Source organism: Pipistrellus hanaki (genome assembly GCF_964339955.1).
Source record: "Pipistrellus hanaki genome assembly, chromosome: 16".
Taxonomy (NCBI): Eukaryota; Metazoa; Chordata; class Mammalia; order Chiroptera; family Vespertilionidae; genus Pipistrellus; species Pipistrellus hanaki.
In genome coordinates, this window is record NC_140518.1 from 6,537,529 (window position 1) to 6,558,720 (window position 21,192).

A 21,192-nucleotide genomic window follows, 5' to 3' on the forward strand; every position below is an offset into this window, starting at 1 on the left:
GGACAGTGGAAGGGTGAGACTGCCTTGGAGCTAGTCGGTGCCCATGGTTAGAGCCTTTCTCCTCCCCACCTGCTCCTCCTCCTAACCCCTGTCAACTCCTCCCCCCCCCCTCAGCCTGTACATTTTGTGCTAATGAGCTCCCTGAGAAATACCTCCTCTTTGTTCCCCAAACCACTGCCCCATTCAGACCTGCCTCCTCTCTCCCTAGAACTGGCCACAGCCTGCTCACCAGGGCCCCTTGCTGTCCATCTCTCTCACCCCCATTTCTGCCCAATGACCTTCCTATAAGAATGTGGTCAAGATGAAGAACAAGGATGTGATCCGGATGCCTCTGCCTCACCCCTCATGATGTTCCTTTTCCCCTCCGATGCTTGGCCCTTCCTTCACTACCCACTTTGCTTCCGCTCCGCCCTTCCCTGCCCTGTGCTTGTGAGTCAGCCATACCTGACTAATGGCATTGCCCCACACCTCTCACTTGCCATGGATGCCTTCCATCTTTTAAAATTTTTAATCAAAACAAATCAAAATTAAGTGTGTATGACATAATAAAACCTTTATGAGAAAGAGCCATCCCCCCCCCCCAAAAAAAAAAAAAAGGGCGAGGGAGAGCCATCCCAGTTTGTGACACATACCTGCATTCCCACCTCCCACTTTCTTAGCTGCTACTTTTGGCATTTGCCTTCTTATTTATTTTATTTTATTATGATTGCTTTTTAATTCTAACTCGAGGACATGCTTAGAGAGAAGGGGTGGAGAGAGAGAAAGAGAGAGAGAGAGAGAGAGAGAGAGAGAGAGAGAGAGAGAGAGATATCAACTGGTTGCCTTCCATAAATACCCAACCAGGAATCAAACCCACAATCCAGGTATGTGCCCTGACTGAGAATCGAAGCGGCAACCTTTAGGTGCACAGGATGATGCTCAACCCTCCTTATTTTTAGACAACAGGCTTATACTACTATTTCTTGATTTTTTTAAAAAAAGTTTTAATGTTTAATGCTTGACTTATTGCTATGAAGGATGGGGACTTACTAAGCTCTCATATACAACATTGTCCCATCCCACTTCTTCCTCACTTTCCTTTTCCCCCCATCTTCTCAATATATCCATTTCAATAGATTGAAAATCACTAGATAAATGTTTAATGTTTCCATTATTATGACTATTTAAATACTAGTCACAGTCAAATCATATTTTATACTATATTAAATTTCTTTGTAATAAATATCTCTTCTTCAATTTGTTTAGGTTTTCTATGTACCTATCACTAACTTATTCTCTCATTCAATGTTGGAAGTATGAATCTCCTCTTCATATGTTGAACACTGCCTATTCCATCAACTTCATCTTTTCAAAGATGACCCTCCTGGAGCCCTCTGTCCCCCTGGTTTGGTCTGTCTGATTCCTCGCTAGGCCTGCTGTCACCCTGGAATATCTCTTCCCCGTCATCTGGGGGTCTCTTCTTTCTGTGTTGCATTCCTTGTTTTCTGGATCCCATGTATTCCTTTTCTTTTCTCCCCTTCATGTTAGTGAAGCGCATTTTCTAGTATTTTCTGAGAAAGGATTCATAGCACTTTTATGTCTGAAAATATGGTTAATCAACCTTCACTACCCTCACTCTTGACTGATAGTTGGGCAGGGTATGGAATTCTAGTCTGGAAATAATTTTCCCTCAGTATTTGGAAGGTATTGTTACACTATTTCCTGGCATCTCAATAGTGTTGCTGTTAAGTCTAATGCTATTTTGATTATAGATTCTTCATACGATCCTATTCCTATCCCTTTCCCCAGAACTTTTGGGTTTTTCCCTTTCTTTCCAGTAGGCTGAAATGTCACATGTTGCATCTTCACCTGTAGGATTGGGCACTTGGCAGAATCTTTCAATGTGGAAACCCATGCTTTTCAGTTCTGGGAGATTTTCTTGAATAATTTATTTGATGATTTCCGTTCCTCCATTTTCTCTGCTGTATCCTGTAGAGACAAATCATAAACTTTTTGGCCCGGGCAGCATGGCTCAGTGGTTGAGCATCAACCTGTGAACCAGGAGGTCAAAATTTGGTTCCTGGTCAGGGCACATGCCCAGGTTGCAGGTTTGATCTTCACTGGGGGTGTGCAGGAGGAAGCTGATCAGTGATTCTCTCTCATTATTGATGTTTTTATCTCTCCTTTCCCTCCCTTCCTCTCTGAAATCAAGAAAAATATATTAAACAAATAAATAAACAAACAACAACAACAAAAACACACCATAAACCCCTTTGAAGAAGTACAACCTCAAAACAGAAATGTGAGTTTCCCCTTTAATAAGGGAACCAGCTTGTCTATCCAGAAATGCCTTGATGCCTGGATTCCTCAAACCAAGATTTAAGTCCCAAACCAGGCTGCAATTTTCTCATGGCTGCTGAGGCGAGGAGGTTGAGTGGCTCTCGAATGTTGCTTGTAACCTGTCTACTTCGAACACACCCTCAGATTCCTTATGCTTGACTTAATGTCAACGTTTGTGAAATATTGTTTCAGATAACTGCGTAAAGTGCTTGAAACAATGGCCGGAGTGAGAATTAATGATAGCCTATAAAGTATATCTGCTGATGTAAATGCATTAGAGCTAAGCTCGTAAGCTTCTGCTTTCTTTGGGCCCATTGTTCTTGGGAGCTATAAAAAGCATAGCATGCCTCCCTGTCTCCGAGATAAGGGATTTCTTGTTTGCCTTCCCGCTGAGGTGGGTCTGGGTCGGTTGCTTGTGTAAAGCCTTTTGATGACACCCTGAAACAAACAGGAATGACGCCTTCTGTTTTGCTTGTCCGCACAGCCCACAGCCCATAGGCAGCAGCCAGCCCCGAAGGGACACCCATACACATTGGTGGAGTCAAACCAGGGGTTTGGTGTAGAAGCTGCTGTTGTTGCTGGTCTTATCAAAGCCTTCTCAGAAGCAGACTTCTTGAGAACAGGCTTCTTTGGATTCCATGTGCCTCTGGGGGTAGTACTGAGGAGCTTTTGTGGGAGAGAGAGCAGTGGAGGGACAGAGTCCGGTCTGTGAGGGCTGAGGCTCCGAGCACCTGCAGCTCTTTATCAGGCGGGCCTACCAGATCGAGGGTGAGGTCCCCACCACGGGCTGATGTAGCTTTGTACTCTCTCTTCCCCCACTGGTCCAGGACTCCTACAGGGCTTTGAGCAGACTGAGGGAGGGTTAAAGCATAGATGGCTATTTAGGGGAGTCCATTTCGGACGTGGCTCCCTGCACACACATTGCTGGGATCCCAGCATCTGTCTTCCCCATGATCATGGTATTGTTTCCCATAAAACATGTATGTTTTGGTCCTTCCAGTTTTTATCTGCCACGTGAAGAGTGTGATAACATAAATGGAAACGGAAAAAATAAAAATATCCACCCATTGTTCAGTCCCCCTGGGTTTTCCCTCTCCCAGGTTCTTCTCTGGCCCTGTGACCTGTGAGTTCATAGCAAAGGTGAGTTTCAAAGGCATAGGGGCTTCGGGGTTACATGAATAATTTCAAAGAAATAAAAGACTGGCATAAAGGGACGTACCCTGTTTCCCCAAAAGTAAGACAGTGTCTTATATTAATTTTTTCTCCCAAAGTTGTGCTAGGTCTTATTTTCAGGGGATGTCTTATCTTTCCATGCGCTAGGTCTTATTTTCGGAGGATGTCTTATTTTGGGGAAACACGGTAAGTGCCATTATTCATACGGGACTGAAAACGGAAAAACATTCCAGTGACCGCCCATCAGCACTGTACAGTGATATGCAGAAGAACTAAAGCTAAAGCAGGATCACAGTCCCTTGCAGAAGGAGTGCGAAATAGCATCGGGAGGCAAGAGGCCACCCTGGTGTTGAACTCTGAGCACGGCTTTGGGCCCATCTCTTCATCTCTCTGCATTTCAGTCTGTAAATGTTGGCTGCTAGTATCTACCTGAGAGGCTCCTGTGAGCATTAAAGGAGGTAAAATGTATACAGCAGGCACCCAGTAAGTGTGTGCTCACTCTTTCCCTCTCCCGTGGACAGTCTTCACAGCAGCCTGGCCTGGGCGACCTCATTTGATTCTTGCAGCTGTGTTTCTGGCCTGGCGCAGCTGAGCTGGCTCTCTGCCGAGACTCCCACCTGTCTCCCCACACCGCACCCTCCCATTTCACAGGTGAGGATCTCAGGCTCGGGGAGGTTGAGCGGCTTGCCCGAGGGCACAGGACTGGCAGGTGAGGTGTCAGAACACCCCTGCGGGTCAGATCCCTGGCCTGGTTTGACTTGCTCTGGTCACAGAGAAGGCGCGTTCTCGCAGGAGTCTAGGGAACTCAGCTGTGCCCACTTCGAGGCTGCTCTGGGCCAGGTGTGCTGGGTTTGGGGTGGGAGCAGGGTGGGGGAGACAGTGACCAATCAGGGGCTGCCCTGGTCTTAAAGGAGACACTGCCTTCCAGCATGGAGGCAGGGAACGGCCCTGTTCGTTCTCCTTCTCCCAGAGGTGCCTGTGGTGGGTGCAGGGTGGGCTGTGCTACAAAACCCAAGCACCCCCGCTGACAGCCCCATCCTGGCTGATGCCTGCCCTCCTCTTCCTCCTCCTCTCGGAGAAAGGCAGTGGGGTGTCTACATCATGGAAGTGGTAAGTGCTACAAATCGGGGCTTGACTGATTGACAAATTTCTTCTAACGCCACTTCTTCAAAATAGACTCTCCCAGGCCGTGGTATAATATTTTGTGGAAAAGCCACGCTCAAGGGGCCAAAGAGTTGCACGTGGCTCGCAAGCTGAAGTTTGCCAACCACTGGTCTAGATTTAAGAAAGCCTAGACTGCAACGTTTTAAGAAAAAAATATTCATTGATTTTTTTTTTCCTGTCTGTCTTGAGGGCTCCATTTATTTATTTTTAGTAATTCTTTAAAGTATCACATATGTCCCCTTCTCCCCCCATTAACCCCTTGTATCCCATCCCTGCCCCCACCCCAGGCCGTCAGCATTCTATGGTCCGTGCCCATGGGCCATGCATACACGCATACCAGGTCTTTGGTTCCTCCCCCACCTTCCCTTCGAGATTTCCCACTCTGTTTCATGCTTCCATGTCTCTGGATCCACTTTAATCATCAGCGTATTTTGCTACTTAGATTTCCACCTATGAGTGAGATCCTGTGACACCGGTTTTAAGAAAAACATATTCAAAATAACACAGCTTAATCTTAAAAGTGTGTCATGTCTGCCCAGCTGGTGTGGCTCAGTGGTTGAGCATTGACCTATGAACCAGGAAGTCATGGTTCAATTCCTGGTCAGGACACATGCCCGGGTTGTGGGCTCGATCCCCAGTGTGGGGCGTACAGGAGGCTGCTGATCAGTGATTCTCTCTCATCATTGCTGTTTCCATGTCTCTCTCCCTTTCCAAAATAAATGGAAGTAATAATAATAATAATAATAATAATAATAGCTCATGTGCCTCAGTGTGGGTTCCAGAATTAGACTCTCAGACAAAAACCCAAGAGCAAAAAGTGTTTTTGAAAAAAAAAAAAAAGAAGTGTTTTGGGTGGTGTCTCGGGAACACAATTAGGGAGCAGGTAGGTGAGAGGGGGAGGGAGGGAAGGGCTACTGACAGGTGTGTTATCAAGCACGTGAACACTGTGGACAGCTGTAGCTTCATCCTGCCGTAGGACCCCGGGAGACAGGGTAGAATATGCACCCAGAACTCTTCCTCAAAGATGAGGGAGCTGGGGCTTTTGTCCCCTGATCCCATCAGTCCCAGATCAGGGTGCCTCTCAGGCAGGGTTGGCGCTAACTTCCTAGCATTCCAGCCTGCCTCCTGCACAGGCAGCATGGGCTGTAATGGCTAGAGGCCCTCGGGCAAGTGTCTCCGGTGCTGACCGTTGGAAATCTGGCCATTGGGTGCCCAGGAGAAGTGGCTGGAGCTTGGTGGGTCCAGGAGGCGGGCTGTGACGCCGCCAGGGGTAGGGGCCTCAGCTTTATGGACACCCACACATCCAGTGGCAGCTGGGAGGGGGTCAGCCCTGGGAGAGGGAGGCCCAGGGGAATGCTGCTGCCCTTATGTCTCTAACATAGAAGGTAGCACCTTGCCCAAGGGACAAAATCAGGCCTCAGAGGCAGTGCCTAGGACAGTGCCTGCCAGAGCAGAGCTCAGGAAACGGGAGCTCTCAGTGTCCTTCAGATGCTAGAGTTCAGACTCTTTATTAGTGAGTGGGAGTTTCCTCTTCCATCATTGTTTCCCTTTTTGCCTTGGCTGCCAGGAAACCCAGAGCTGGATGTCAGGTATTAGCAGCCACTTCCCGTGTTACCGCCACCTCCCTTTTGCAGTAGACACATTTTGGGGTGGCTGTTGGGGCCAGATCTGTGCCCCACCTTCTTCTGATATCAGCCCCTTTATCCTTGGTCATGGGGGTCGGGTGGCAGCCACATATGTCTGCAGGGTTAGTCATATGAATCCAGCCACTGGTGACACCAGCTCACACAGAGATCTTGCTTGGGACTTTTTCTTTCTTTCTTTCTTTCTTTCTTTCTTTCTTTCTTTCTTTCTTTCTTTCTTTCTTCCTTCCTTCCTTCCTTCCTTCCTTCCTTCCTTCCTTCCTTCCTTCCTTCCTTTCTTTCTTTCTTTTTCTTTCTTTCTTTCTTTCTTTCTTTCTTTCTTTCTTTCTTTCTTTCTTTCTTTCTTTCTTTCTCCCTTTCTCCCTTTCTCTCTTATTCTCTTTCTTTCTCTCTCTCTTTCTTCCTTTCTCTCTCTCTCTCTCTCTCTCTCTCTCTCTCTCTCTTTCTTTCTTTCTTTCTTTCTTTCTTTTATATATATATATTGAAGGGAGAGATAAACATCAATGATGACAGAGAATGGAATCAAGCCCACAACCCAACCAAGTGCCCTGACCAGGAGTGACCTCCTGGTACACTGAGGCACGCCAGTTAGGCTCCTAGGGCTTTTCAAAATTTGGTCTGATCTTCTCTGGCCATGAGGCCAAAGGATGAGTTCAGGGAGTCCTACAGACATGGTTCAAGTCGTATGGAAGAAGGAGGAAGAGCAAAGCCTAGTTGTGTGTGTGTGTGTGTGTGTGTGTGTGTGTGTGTGTGTGCGCGTGCGCGCACGCGCATGCGCACACCACTGTTGCCTGGTTGCACAGCCTGGGCTGGGAGGAGAAGAGCCAGGACCTGGTGATGCTGAGTGGGGGCGAGGCTTCCTCTGGCCTCTGGACCTCATTGGGCCCGGAGCTGGGCTTCTCCATCTCCCCACCCAGACCAGGGGAGGCAGTGCTGGCCCCAGCTCAGCGCGGGGGTCCTGCTGGCAGCTGCCGTGCCTTGTCCCTCACACCCTCACTGTCCTGCTGACTCTGCCCCAGCAGGGCTCTGGGCCTGCCCGTTCCCGTGGGCTCCGCCCTGGCCAGGCCCTCTGACTCGCCAGCTCATCACCGGGCCCCGCTGGCCTCAGCAGCTGCTCCAGCCTCCTCCTCCTCTTGTCTCTCCCACGCCCCCGCACTTTCCTGGATCCTCTTTGTTCTTTGTCTCTGTATGACTCCGATACCTGTTCTCCGATGGCGCTCCCCCCTGCCCCCCTCTCCCCGGGGCAAGCACCTAGGGGTTCATTGAAGGGAGATGTTTTCAAACACTGACTCTGTCCAGCACCGTGCTGGCCACAGCCATGATTTACTGGCCCCTGCCCAGAATCCCATTGGACGGGAGACAGACTGAGCCCTCTGAGTGGGCCAAGGTCACATGGCTGGGGGTGGAGAGCCCAGACTGAGCCCCCTGACTGACTTGGGAGGCCCTGTTGCTTCCTGGATCCCACACATGTCAGCCTGGGGAGAAGGCGGGGGCGGGGGGTGGGGGGTGACCTGCATGACGCTGCATCTGCTCCCCACCCTCTGATGGTGAGCATCACGCCTTCTCTCTCTGGAGCTCCCCAGGATCCCTCTCCCATCTTCCCTTCTCCTTGGACCCAAGGCCCCTGCAGTGCAGGATCCTGACACAGCCGTTCTGCCTCCCAGCTGCCTACTTCCCCGAGTTCCCACAGCCACGCCCCTGCCTGGGAATACTCCACCCACCCAGGGCTCTTCCTTCTCCGAAAACCTGAGTCAAACGCAGCCTTTCCAAGAAGCCTTTCGCGTGATACCCACCCCACCTGGTGGCTCTTCGGCTCCGTGCTCCCCTGGGCCCGGCCCGTGGAGCAGAGAAAGCTCTGGGCTCATCGGCCCTCCCACTTCAGAATAATCATCTCCGAGGGCTGTGTCTCCTCCATCAGATTAGAGCAATTACAGGAAATTAACATGCTGAGCAGCACCGACTGGAAGAGAGGCGTTCTGTGGCCCCCAGAACACCTTAGTAAGCTTTGGGGGGCGGCACAGACCACGGAGGCAGCGGGAGGGCGAAGAGGAAAGCCAGGTGATCTGAGGGGTGGGGTGGGACTTCCAGGAGAGGAGAGGTCTGAGCCAGCACCACCCCTTACCTGGACAATGGCCAGGTAGCATCTTCCTAGTTTTTGCTTTTCTGCCCCTCTGTCAAAGAATGTGTCCCCGGATGCCAAGAGGCCTTTGTAAAGCACACCTGGCAATGTTCCTCCCCTGCGCGGGCCCCGCTCAGTGCCCCTCAGTGTTGTCAGGAAGAAGTCTGAGCTCCTCAGCAGACCTTGGTCACCGGCCTCTGCTCTCAGCTCCGTCAGGCCGATGCAGGCTCCAGCGCTGGGCTCGGCGATGGGTCAGTGATACTTCAGGCTGCGGTTGCCCTCAGACCAGTGGGTCTTTGGGCAAGTGGGATGGCCGTCCTCACTTTCTTTGCTTGCTTAGCATCTGTTCAGTGAAAAGCTCCTCTGAGATGCTTGTCCACGCTGGGATGGGTGGAATGCCCGCTCTTTCCCTGGGTTCCATTCATCATTCACCCACCTGCCCACGGGCCTACCCACCCACCATCCATCCTCCATTTTTCTAGTTATTCATCCATCCATCCATCCATCCATCATCATCCATTCATCATATTCCCTTACCAACTTCCCTTTCCTCTCTTTCTACCCGCTCCTCATCCTCCCTTTCTTTTGTCCTTCATTGAGCATCTACTTTATGCCACACAGTCTGCAGAAATCATATCTTTTGTTAAAAAAAAAATGATTGCAGAGAGGAAGGGAGAGGGAAGGAGAGATAGACACATCAGTCATGAGAGAGAATCATTGAGAGAATCAGTGATCTGCTGCCTTCTGCACGCCCCCTACTGGGGGTTGAGCTCACACCCCAGGCATGTGCCCTGCCCAGGAACCAAATCTTGACCTCCTGGTTCCTAGCTCGATGCTCCACCCCGAGCCATGCCCGCTGGGCCAGAAATCATCTTAAATTTGTGTGTTGAACTGAGGTCTAGCCTTAAAGAGCAGGGGGCATTTCGACAGAAAGAAAGGACAGAAGTGGAAATGCAGGCAGAGGCCTGAGATGGGTGGGGACATGGGGGTCAGCGATGGACTGGGCCATTGGGGAGGGAGCTCGGCTTGCAGTGGGCATTGTGGGTATGTGGCTGGAGAGCTGGAGCCTGAACAGGGAGCTGATAGACGGTGAGTGGACCCACCTGTTGCTTGCCCTTGGCCATCTGACCGTTCAAGTTCTTAACAACCGGAGTGTGATTCCGGGGCACAGGCTCTCACAAGGACACCTGGCTCTTTTGACCCCACCTGTTCCCGCCCTGCCCAGCTCACATTTCTAGGCGGCATGTGTTACAGATTTTGCTCTTTCCAGGCAGGCTCTGCTCTGTGACTTTGGATGTGACCCTTCCCCTACCGGGGCCTCAGCCTCCTAATCTGTAAAGCTCAGAGACTAGGTCTAGACTCTAGATGACCATGAAGGCCCTTGTTGGCTCTGAGTTTTGGGGACCCCCTCACAAGGAGGGGACTTGGCACTGGAAAGCGAGCCCTGCCACAGGCAGAGTGGGGATTGGGTCCTGGCTGACAGCTCCCTTGCTGTGGACTTGGGAGGTTTCCTTGACCTCTGAACCTTTTGCATCTATAAGGCGGGGTGGTCGGTCTGTCCTGTCAGCGCTCACAGCTGGCAGGCTTGGACAAGGCGAGGGGATGCTGAAACACTGGGCTCAGCCTATCGGTTGTGTCAGCCAGGCTCTCTCTTGGCCCGAATGGGCTGGCCGGCCTGGGAAAGCAGGGGGTGGCAGAGCTCTCTGGGGAAAAGGGGATCAGCGTCTTGAGGAGGTGCTCCAGGCTCCTGCTTGCCTCCTGAGCCTGCAGTCCGCCTGCCAGCCTGCTCCTGCCCCGTGCTGGTCCTGTCTTTCTGGTGACAGAGGCTGAGGCCCAACATACTGTCTCTATGAGTGACAGCCCCCTGGGCAGGAGACCTGGCTACACACAGCGAGGGCTTGGTGGGAGAGGGATGAACACGAGAGGCTAAAGGCTGCTCCTAGCCTGACCCTGGTTGTGGGCTCCATCCCAAGTGGGGATCATGCAGGAGGCAGCCAATCCACGAGAAATTCTCTCTCATTATTGATGCTTCTATCTCTCTCTCTCTCCCTCTCGTTTTTCTCTGAAACCAATTAAAAAATATATTAAATTTTTTTAAAAAAAGCTGCTCCCAGAAACCTCCCAGATTGGCCCTGCTCATCTCTTAGCATAACCATCTCTCTCTCTTTAAAAATGTTTTTTTTTTATTGGTTTCAGAGAGAAAGGGAATGAGAGAGAGAGAGAGAGAGAGAGAGAGAGAGAGAGAGAGAGAGAGAGAGAAACATCAATGATGAGAGGGAATTTCTCATGGATTGGCTATCTCCTGCATGCCCCCTACTGGGGAGTGAGCCCACCACCCAGACATGTGCCCAGACTGATGCTCTATCCACTGAGGCAAACTGGCCAGGGTGCACAGCTGTCTCTTTACCGATTTTCTCACCACTGCCTCTGCAACATGAACAGCTGCCAGTCTGATAGGTGAGGTAGTGGGTAAAATAGTCTCCCCCTTAAATGCATGACCGCCTGGAAGCTCAGAACTTGATCTTATTTGAACACAGGTCTTTGCCGCTGTAAGTGTGGTGAGAACTGAGATGAGATCGTACTGGATTGGGGTGGGCATTCAATCCTATGTGTGTCCTTATCAGACGCAGAGGAGAACACAGAGGGACAGAGATGAAGGCCGCGTGGAGCTGGAGGCAGAGATGGGAGGGGCGCTGCCGCACAGCATGGGAGGCAAGGAGCCACCAGCTACCCAGAGAGGAGGAGGCATCGCCCCCAGCGCCTTCAGGGGAGCGGCCTGCCCACACCTCGAGGTGGGACTTCCGGCCCCCGGACCTGTGAGCGAAGGACTTCCTCTCGTTCTAAACCACCAGGCGAGTGGTCCTTTGTTACGGCAGTTCCAGAACGCAGGCATTGCTTTCCTTGTGTCTCTTCATGTCTTAAGTCAGTGGTCGGCAAACTGCGGCTCACGAGCCACACGCGGCCCTTTGGCCCCCTGAGTGTGGCTCTTCCACAAAATACCACGGCCTGGGAGAGTCTGTGTTGAAGAAGTGGCATTAGAAGAAGCTTGCGTCTAAAAAATGTGGCCCTCCAAAGACATGTCCATCATTGTGCTGTTGATACTTGGCCCTGTGGACTGATGAGTTTGCAGACCGCCGTCCTGAGTGATTCTGATGCGCATCCTCTGGTCCCTCTCAGGAGGGGGAAGGGGGGAGGGCTCGCTCAGGGCAGGGGCAGTCTCTTCCCTTAGCCTGGGCTCCAAGCCACCGGCTGTAGCTAGCTCCCTCCTCAGGCCAGGCTGTTCCTCCTCAGGATCCCTCCCCCTGGCTCCCTGCCTGGCCCTCAGCACACAGTGCAGGCCCTTCATCTGTTTGGATTGGCCTGGGTCCCCCCCACAGGCTGGTGCGGGGAGACTCATCGACCACAAGAGGCACCGCCCCAGGCTCCTGCATTACCCCTCCTTCCCAGGCGGCAGGAGGAGGGTCAGGTAAAGGCACCCACACAAAGCCTGCCCAGTAGTGCGGCACTGGGGGCTACTCCAGGCTCCCACAGACACCCCCTCCCCTCCCTCCCGCCCCATTCCATGAACCCCAGCTGTCCCAGAGAGCTGCCTCTCCTCAAAACGTCCCAAGCCCGAGGCTGGGCCATTGGCGCCTCCGTCCATGTCTGCAGGGAGGGGGCTTGGCCTCAGGATGTGAGTCTGGGTTCTAATCCAGAAGGTGGTGGGGAGGGCCGGGGGATCAGACTTGCATTCCACAGCAGGGTCCCAGGGTCTGTGGGGGAGGGAAGCTGGCAAAGGTCTCTCCTTAGACGGTGCATGGGGTTATTTATGTGTCACTGGGTCCCTACCCTCTTTCCCTTTTGGTATCCCCCTTCGGAGGCCTGTTTTGGGTTCCATGACTGCAGGAGGCCTCTTCCTGTGTCCCTCGCTCTGGGGGGGCCTCTCTGGGGGTCCCTGCAGTGGAGGGAGGCAGGCGGTGGGCTCTGCACCCCCTTCGGCTCCCAGGGTCCCTCTGGATGCCGCATTGCTCTCTGGTGAGCACCCGCCACCCCCAACCCACAGCCAACGGGCCTCCTAAGAGCATCCATCTCTCCCTCCTAAAAGCCTGTCTCTCCGCCAAAGTGCCGCTGCCTCTGGCTGGGGAATTACAGGGCTGGGCTGGGGCGCGCCCCTCCCGGGGAAGGAGATTAGGAGTGTCTGGCAGGGTGGGGCCCTGGTTTACTCACATCCTTGTGAGTGCTCTGCCTGCAGATTTAGGGAGCCCAAGGCCTCCAGTGTTTGTCTCAGCTTTGTCTCCTGAGCTCCCGAGCCAGGTGGCGGGGCGAGGGGTGGGGGGTGAGGGGGCGGGAGGGGGCGGCTCCCTCCATCCGCTTTGATGGCAGGGAGGGTTGGGGGAGCCGGAGGCTCTCTCTTCTCTTTCGGGAGCAGTTGATCTTCAGAAGAGCCTCCAGCGGGGGCTGTTGGGGCCTGTCTGGGGAGATGGGCCGTGTCAGGCAGCCCCAGACACGACCACATTCCTCCCCACATGCCCGCCGGGGTCTGTGGGGCTGAGGGGCTGGTGGGAAGGCGGGTGCAGCCCGAGGGGTGCCTTTGGCGTCCTCTGGGAGATGTGGGAAAGCTGAGGTCCCTTGTGCATGCTCTTAGGGCAGAACAAGACGGAGCCCTGGAATGTCCCGCAACCATGGGGCCTCAGGAGCCAGGGACCCCAGCCCACTCCCAGGACCTGCACTCCCTCCCTCCTTCCCCCCAACATAAACCCTTGGGAGCTTTAAAAGGGGCACCTGAGCCAGCCCCTCCCACCAGGGCTGTCCCAGGGGCCTGAGCGCACCACCCCCCTTGGAGCCCAGACTGGGATACAGCCCAGCTCTCCAGCTTCGCGCCACACTCGGCTAACGAGACCCTTTCACATGCGCAGCCGCGTTGGATTCTGGGAGCTGGCTTCGCAGTACGCGGGGTGGATGGTGTTGGCTTCCATTTGACAGATGAGCAAACTGAGGCCCAAAGAAGTGTCAGATCCTGGGTGGTAAAGGAGCAAATGGCAGGACTCATCGGCTGCGTGCTCTTTCCTGAAGTGTCTGGCTGTGCCTGAGACGCCCCTGCCTCTGGCCGGACTGAGCAGCTAGAGCTTTGGACTCCCCTCTCCTTTGCCTCCTCCCCACCCCCTACCGCAGGCCTGTGGAGGGTCTCCCGGCCTTTGCTCAGGGCTGGGGAGAGCTGCCTGGGTTTCCCTTTCAAGTGGGTGTCAGGCCGAAACCGGTTTGGCTCAGTGGATAGAGTGACGGCCGGCCTGTGGACTTGAGAGGTCCCCGGGTTCGATTCCGGTCAGGGGCATGTACATTGGTTTCGGGCACGTCCCCAGTGGGGGGTGTGCAGGAGGCAGCTGATTGAAGTTTCTCTCTCATCAATGTTTCTAACTCTCTCTCTCTCTCTTACTCTCTGTAAAAAATCAATATATTTTAAAATAAAATATGTTTTAGAAATAAATAAGTAAATAATAAATAAAGGGGGTGTCCGGGTGGCAGCCTGAGCCACCTGACCGTCTGGGCCTGGCTCAGGGATGCGACAGGCTCCTTGGCACAACCCTGCAGGTCAGACCCGGGAGGGCCCAGGACTTCCTCGTTCCTTTCTTCAGATGGCCATGCTGAGGGCGCCTCTGGGTCTGTGTGACCTGCCGTGCTGGTGTCCTTCGAGGCCAGTGTTGCTTTGCATGGTGGGCTTCCTGGAAGAGGAGTGTCTGAGTCTCGCATAGTTCATGGGCATCGGACAGGTCACCAGGTTTATGGTGCAGAGGCCCTGCTCCCGCCACCGGACGGAGCCCAGCACGCAGGCTCCCGAGAGCCCCGGCTCCCAGGGCCTGATGGGAAAGTGTAGCCTGCAGGCCCACACCTTCTCGCGTGAATCATGCCTGGCGGGACAAGAAACCCAAAGCACCCCAAACAATGAGTTTCCAGTAAAATATGATGGACGTGACAAGGCAGAGGCGAGGAGGGAGCTGGCGGGGAGGGGCCTGGCCTGTGGGTGGTGAAAGCCAAGGGGGATGGAGAGTTCCAGGCCCGCCCCCTACCCAGGGCTATAAAGCACCTGCTTCCTTCTCCCACGTACCTGAGCGCCTCTCTCTTCTCTGCCGACTCACTCGCTCACTCGCTCACTCACCTCCCTCCTCGGCACCATGACCACCTGCAGCCGCCAGTTTTCCTCCTCCAGCTCCATGATGGGTGGCGGTAGCTGTGGCTTTGGCGGCGGCTCCAGCCGCATGTCCTCCGTCCTGGCCGGCGGGTCCTGCCGGGCCTCCAACGCCTTCGGGGGCATGTCCTCCTCCCGCTTCTCCTCCGGTGGGGGCTACGGGCTGGGAGGCGGCTTCAGCAGCAGCAGCTTTGGTGGAGGCATGGGCGGTGGCTTCGGAGGAGGATTTGGTGGTGGCCTTGGCAGTGGCTATGGTGGCGGCTATGGTATTGGCATAGGTGCTGGTATGGGCGGTGGTGATGGACTCCTGGTGGGTAGCGAGAAGGTGACCATGCAGAACCTCAACGACCGCCTGGCCTCCTACCTGGACAAGGTGCGCGCCCTGGAGGAGGCCAACGCCGACCTGGAGGTCAAGATCCGGGACTGGTACCAGAGGCAGCGGCCCAGTGAGGTCAAGGACTACAGCCCCTACTTCAAGACTATCGAGGACCTCAGGAACAAGGTGGGCGGGCCAGGCAGCTGGGGGTGCCATTCCAGCTCCCTCACTCTAGAGCGATAGATGCCTCAGGCCATGGGCACCTGTAGGTTCCTGGGTCAGATGCCTCCCTCTGGCCCCGGATGCCCCACAGAGCTGGTCGGTGGGAAGATGGTGAATTCTTACCCTTTATATGACCAAGGAGGAAGCGGTAGTCTGGGTGGTGCTCTGACCTGCCCAAGGGCACAGTGCACATTCACAGCAGAGCCGAGGCTAAACGCCGGTGCTCCACCTGTCAGCACAGGAGACAGCTAGCTACCTGCTCTCTGGGGCAGGGGAGGAGCGAGGCTGTAACGGGACCTAGTCAGACGCCCAAACTGCTCATTAGCTCATTAGTCTGGGCTGTGGCGGCTGCCGCCCATGAGCCCTGGCATCCGCCAGCCCCACCCCACAGCCAGGAGAGCAGGGAAACCCACAGAGACCATCAGTGGCAGCTGACCTTACCTGCCCTTTGCAGGAAGGAGCCTGGGGGGCTTGTGGCATCTGACTCCGGGCCCCTACTCCATGCTCCCCCCTCCTCCCTCCCCTCCAGGATATTATTTTCCTAATATTTCCCTAATCCACAAAACGAGGGAGGGAACGCCAGCCAAGCGGGGTTCAACCGATCTTTGTCTTCTGCTTCCTCTTTTCTGATTCTCTGTGCTTTCCCGTGGCCCTTGCTCTGTGAGCTGGGAAAGGAATGCATGTGCCCGCAGGGCCTGGCAGGGCTGGCGTTGCAGAGAGAGCTCAGACTGAGAACTGGGTCTCACCTGTAGGAAGGGAACTGGAAGAGAACCAGTTCAGGTTTTGCAACAAGTCGGTGGTAAAACCAGGATCAGAACTCAAGCGCTTTTGACTCGAAGGCCAGGGAACTTTCCACCCCCGCTGCTGGCCATGCGTCAGCAAAGCCCTGGGTCAGAGCTGGCCTCCCAGCGGTCACCCTTCAGGCTGCTGCAGTGGCGAAGGCTTGTGGGAGGTGGTGCGTGAAAGCGAAGGCCAGGTGCTGGCTGCAGTGGAGCCTGGCCGGGGATGTCCTTTTGACCAATGCCCTGTGCCCTTTGCCTTGCAGATCCTCACGGCCACCGTGGACAATGCCAATGTCCTCCTGCAGATTGACAACGCCCGCCTGGCCGCAGATGACTTCCGCACCAAGTGAGTGGGCAGGGGTGGCCCGGAATGGCCCGTTTCCCTAGGGTGGGGCATTTTTGGAGCAGGGTTGCCTGAACAGAGCCGATGCGCGCCAGGCTGGCCATGTGGAAACCCGTTAGGGTGCTCATAAAAATAGAAGGCTTGAGGGCCCCACCCTTGGCGCTCTGATTCAGTTATTTTAACAGGATCCCTGAGTGATTCTGACCCGAAGCCAGGTTTGGGAGTCAGTTTTATGGAGAGGCCACACCCCACTTCCCCACGCGGCCCTGAAGTTTAGGAGGCAGTCACATTTGGAGGTCTTGTGTGCAATCCTTGAGTGAAGCTAGAAGTATCTCCCTCCCCTGAATCCTGGCACCATGATAAGCTGCCCTCTTCCCTGTCACCCCACCCCAGGAATGAGCATCTGAGCAACCCATGGGTACTGTGTCAACCGTGCCATTTCCCAGATTGGTACCCTACACTCCCCGCAGGGCGCCAACGATGGGAAGAGGCTGCAGGAGGAAGAGAGCAAAGCCTTCAGTGTGGTCAGGATAGCTGTCTCACGCCTTCTCTCTCTCGGGTCATCCCAGGTACGAGACGGAGCTGAACCTGCGCATGAGTGTGGAGGCCGACACCAACGGCCTGCGCCGGGTGCTGGACGAGCTGACCCTGGCCCGGGCCGACCTGGAGATGCAGATCGAGAGCCTGAAGGAGGAGCTGGCCTACCTGAGGAAGAACCACGAGGAGGTGAGAGCTCAGTGGAAAAGCCAGCTTAGAAGATTAACGGGGAAGGAAGGGATAGAACTGAGTCGGTGGAGGGCAACGTTCAGGCCATGAGCGCCTCTGGCTGGGGAACACCCCAGTCAGCTGCCAGAATGAGGCTCCCATTGGAGACTGTTCTTCGGTTGTGCAGGAGATGAACTCCATGCGAGGCCAGGTGGGCGGAGACGTCAACGTGGAGATGGACGCCGCCCCTGGTGTGGACCTGAGCCGCATCCTGAACGAGATGCGCGACCAGTACGAGAAGATCGCGGAGAAGAACCGCAAGGAGGCCGAGGAATGGTTCTTCAGCAAGGTGGGTGCCGTTCGGGTGCAGGGGACCCAGAATACCGGCCTCCCGGGGACTTCCAGGGTGAATAACGTGCTCTTTTCTGCAGACTGAGGAGCTGAACCGCGAGGTGGCCACCAACAGCGAGCTGGTGCAGAGCAGCAAGAGCGAGATCTCTGAGCTCCGGCGCACAGTGCAGAACCTGGAGATCGAGCTGCAGTCCCAGCTCAGCATGGTAGGGGCACGGCCAGCCTGGGGCGGGCCAAGGTCTAGGAGGAAGAGATGGACCGACTCCATGATCCTTGATCCTCTTTCCCTCCCTTATAGAAAGCATCCCTGGAGAACAGTTTAGAGGAGACCAAAGGCCGCTACTGCATGCAGCTGGCCCAGATCCAGGAGATGATCGGCAGCGTGGAGGAGCAGCTGGCCCAGCTGCGCTGCGAGATGGAGCAGCAGAACCAGGAGTACAAGATCCTGCTGGACGTGAAGACGCGGCTGGAGCAGGAGATCGCCACCTACCGCCGCCTGCTGGAGGGCGAGGACGCCCAGTGAGTGCCCAGTCCTCCCTCATGGTCCCTCCCTTCATGATTCACTCACTGCACCCCCAGTGTGTTTAACGATCCTGCCCCTTTCTGTCTTCACAGCCTCTCCTCCTCCCAGTTCTCCTCTGGCTCTCATTCGTCCAGAGATGGTAAGACTTTCCTCCTCATCCAGCCTCAGAACCAGCGCTGCTCTCCCAGTAGGCCCAGGGGGCTGGATATGGGCTTCTAGGGGGTGCTGAGCTAGAGTTTTCTCACCAAGTATCCCTTATCAACCACTCTCTAAATCCTCCTTAGGGCTAAGAGCTGGTGGGCTTCCACATTTTACTTTTGTGAACCAGAGTCTATGGCAGACAGCATGGTCCTAGGGGTCAGCACCATGGACAGGGCCCTACAGGGCTCTGTCTGTCCTGGGCCAATCTGTGCCTATTTGGGTCCATCTGGACTGAACCAGTCCCGTCTGAGTTCTTAGGAGGCTCCTGTCTGAGGACACAGACTCTACTCCTAACCTTGGAGGCCCTAATCTGAAAAATAAAATATGCTGGTTGTATCAGTGCTAGTTCGGGAGCGGTGAAGGAAGACAGGACAGTAGGGAGGCAGCTCATTTGATTCCTCTCAACTCCTTGGCCTTCCCGCTTCTGATTGCTTCATTGCCTCGTCACCGCTGCTAACGCCTTCTCTCCCCTGTTCCCCAGTGTCCTCCTCCAGCCGCCAGATCCGCACCAAGGTGGTGGACGTGCACGATGGCAAGGTGGTGTCCACCCACGAGCAGGTCCTTCGCACCAAGAACTGAGGCTGCTCAGCATCGCTCAGGCCTAGGAAGCACGCCCCCACCCCCTGCTGTGTGGACACAGATCCCATTGAGGGATCCCCACTCCTGCAATACCCTCCCCCCCCCCCCCCCCGACACACACACACAGGCACTTCACACCTGAGCCCTGCCTCACCCTTGCCCGCTCCTGGCATTCAATAAAGCTTTGTTATCTGAGTTGCACAACTCCCGCCTCTGCCTGGTCATTGTCAGCAGTGGAGGTGGGAGAAAGCGGGGGAAGCTTCTCTCTGGAGCTCGTCCTAGCACCTGGCTGTAGCCTCTGGGACTGGGAGAAAGGGCCCGGGAGAGGGTTGGGCTCAGGTCCCGGCATGGCTTTCACCATCTCCAAAGGTACAGATGCAAGTGTGTACCAGGTCATGTGTGGTGTCCTCTAGGGCATGGAGGCACACGCACTCGTTGAGTCACTCGTTCACTCGTCTGTTCATTCATTCTCCAGACACTATTGAGTGTCTTTGGTGTGTCAGGCACTGTGCTAGGGATTGCCATTAGGGATTTCTTTGAGACTATATTGAAGCTACAGATCTTCTCTTTCCACGCTCCCCCAAATAAGCATATTTGCATACAATTCATGAAATTCGTGGGTCCCTAAAGCTCTTCAATAAAAGTCTGTGAATTTAATAAGAACCATATGCCTCCCTGAGAACTTGCCTCCAGAGCTGGGCCTGAATTCTGACTGCTCTTAGTTGACATAGAACAAGTTGGTTATCATCATCAAGCATCAGTTTCTACGTATGAAAAGTGAGCATAATGGCAGTGCCTTCCATGTGGGCTTGTGGTGAGGATTTTCGGGAAGAAGGCCTGTGAGGCAACTAACACAGTGCCTGGCACAGTGCAAGCTCAGGGCATCGCTGGGTGAGCAGTGCCAGGTCAGCTGTCTCTTGTGCTTGGTGACTCTCTGTCCATGGTAAGGCCCTTTTTAGATGCCTTGGGAACAGACTCACTGGTCTCTAACCCTGGCTCTGTTCTGCATGAGCGCTGTGATCTTGGAGAGCCTCAGTTTCCCAACTTGTCCAGGCAGCATGCACTCTGCTTCTTGGTGTTGCTATGGGAATCTAAGGAGTAAACACACATTAAGAGCCAGGGTTATGGAGGCATCCCTGGTGGCAGTGTCTTCTCCTCTTTGGGGGAGACTGGAGAAGGTCGGGGAAGGGGAAGACCTGAATGCATAGTGGAGATTCCAGAGGTGGGTAGGGCTCACTGCCCCGAGCTAGGAAAGAGTTGCATGAGGGAGACTTCTAGGGAGAGCCAAGGGTGGGACTGGGGCTAAAGAAATACGTAGGTAGCCCTGGCCCATGGGTCTCAGTGGTTAGAACACTGGCCCATTCACTGAAGGGTCACAGGTTCCATTCCAAGTTCTCCCTGCATTGCAAATTCTATCCCCAGTCAGGGATTATATGGGAGGCAACTAATCGATGTATCTCTCTCACATTGATATTAATTCCCCCCCCCCTCTTTTTCTCTCCTCCCACCTTACCTTCTGACCAATTTTTCTAAATATTAATGGAAAAATATCCTCGGGTGAGGATTAAGTTTGAAAAAGGAAAGAAAGATGTAGTCTTTGAGGGCAAAGTGGCTAAAAGCCCGAGTGTTGGAATCAGACATCCTGGGTTGGAGTCCTGGCTCCTATACTGACTAGCCTAGAGGAGTTTGGGCAAAGTCCTCTTTTGAAAAAATGGGGAATAAAACCCTCAGTATATAAGGCTGATGAAGGATGAGATGACCTCATGCAGGTGACGATTTTAGCATTGTGGTTGGCACGTAGTCGGCGCTCTCTAAATGGTAACCCAAGAGGACATGTTATTAGGAAAAGGAATGAAGTGAGATTGGTGACCCCATTTTCACTCCAGGGAAGAGAGGTCTGCTTTGTGTCCTTTAACTCCTGGATATCCTTTCACCTGACTTTTAGCACCAAGAAGGGTTGATCTGGGTGCTCTCTGGGTGAGGGTGGGCAGCTCCAGAGTGCATGACTGGAGTTTTGGATGTATGGAGGGATAGTCAAGGAGGAGGGCAAGGGATGGTTTTGTGAACCTGGAAATGATAAGACCCTGGAGGAGGGGCTGCGTGGACCATGGGGACCAGCTTTCCCAGCTGGGCATCAGGTTCAAGTGTATGGCATCTGGGGAGTAGTCCACACATGGGAGGCCTCATGGGCCTGGACAGAGAGCAAAACGTCAGTTGTCATAGTTGAGGATGAGTTGAGGATGCTCTGCATTGAATAACCATTTCTGGACATCACTCTGCCACGGAGGTGGTGCCAGATTAAAGTTTCCACCCCCAAGGAAGATCTGGTTTAGGAGAATATAGTAACGTAAGATTTCTTAGACTTTGGTGTGGTGGGTTAGCTTTTCCTCCTCCGAATGACTGCCATCACTGTCTGGAGTAGTGGTTCTCAACCTTCCTAATGCCACAACCCTTTAATACAGCTCCTCATGTTGTGGTGACCCCCAACTATAAAATTATTTTTGTTGCTACTTCATAACTGTAATTTTGCTACTGTTATGAATTGTAATGTAAATGTCTTGTGTTTTCCGATGGTCTTAGGCCACCTTG

The 21,192-nt window shown here is 54.0% G+C and overlaps 1 protein-coding gene across 1 annotated transcript; it reads left to right on the plus strand.

Annotated features, from left to right (window-relative positions):
• Positions 1 to 14,485: 14,485 nt before the first annotated feature.
• Positions 14,486 to 18,805, plus strand: LOC311611472 (keratin, type I cytoskeletal 14). Its single transcript, XM_084863709.1, has 8 exons — positions 14,486 to 15,083; positions 16,165 to 16,247; positions 16,814 to 16,970; positions 17,137 to 17,298; positions 17,381 to 17,506; positions 17,599 to 17,819; positions 17,916 to 17,962; positions 18,506 to 18,805. Exons 1-8 carry the CDS (start codon positions 14,568 to 14,570, stop codon positions 18,601 to 18,603), a joined length of 1,410 nt encoding a protein of 469 aa, XP_084719835.1. The 5' UTR covers positions 14,486 to 14,567; the 3' UTR covers positions 18,604 to 18,805.
• Positions 18,806 to 21,192: the final 2,387 nt, after the last annotated feature.

Bases quoted from the DNA above. Each gene is read 5' to 3' on its own strand.
- LOC311611472 (XM_084863709.1), top strand. From the start codon at position 14,568: ATGACCACCTGCAGCCGCCAGTTTTCCTCCTCCAGCTCCATGATGGGT. The intron at 16,971-17,136 runs GTGAGAGCTCAG...TCGGTTGTGCAG, and splicing joins TGAGGAAGAACCACGAGGAG to GAGATGAACTCCATGCGAGG. The intron at 17,299-17,380 runs GTGGGTGCCGTT...TCTTTTCTGCAG, and splicing joins AGGAATGGTTCTTCAGCAAG to ACTGAGGAGCTGAACCGCGA.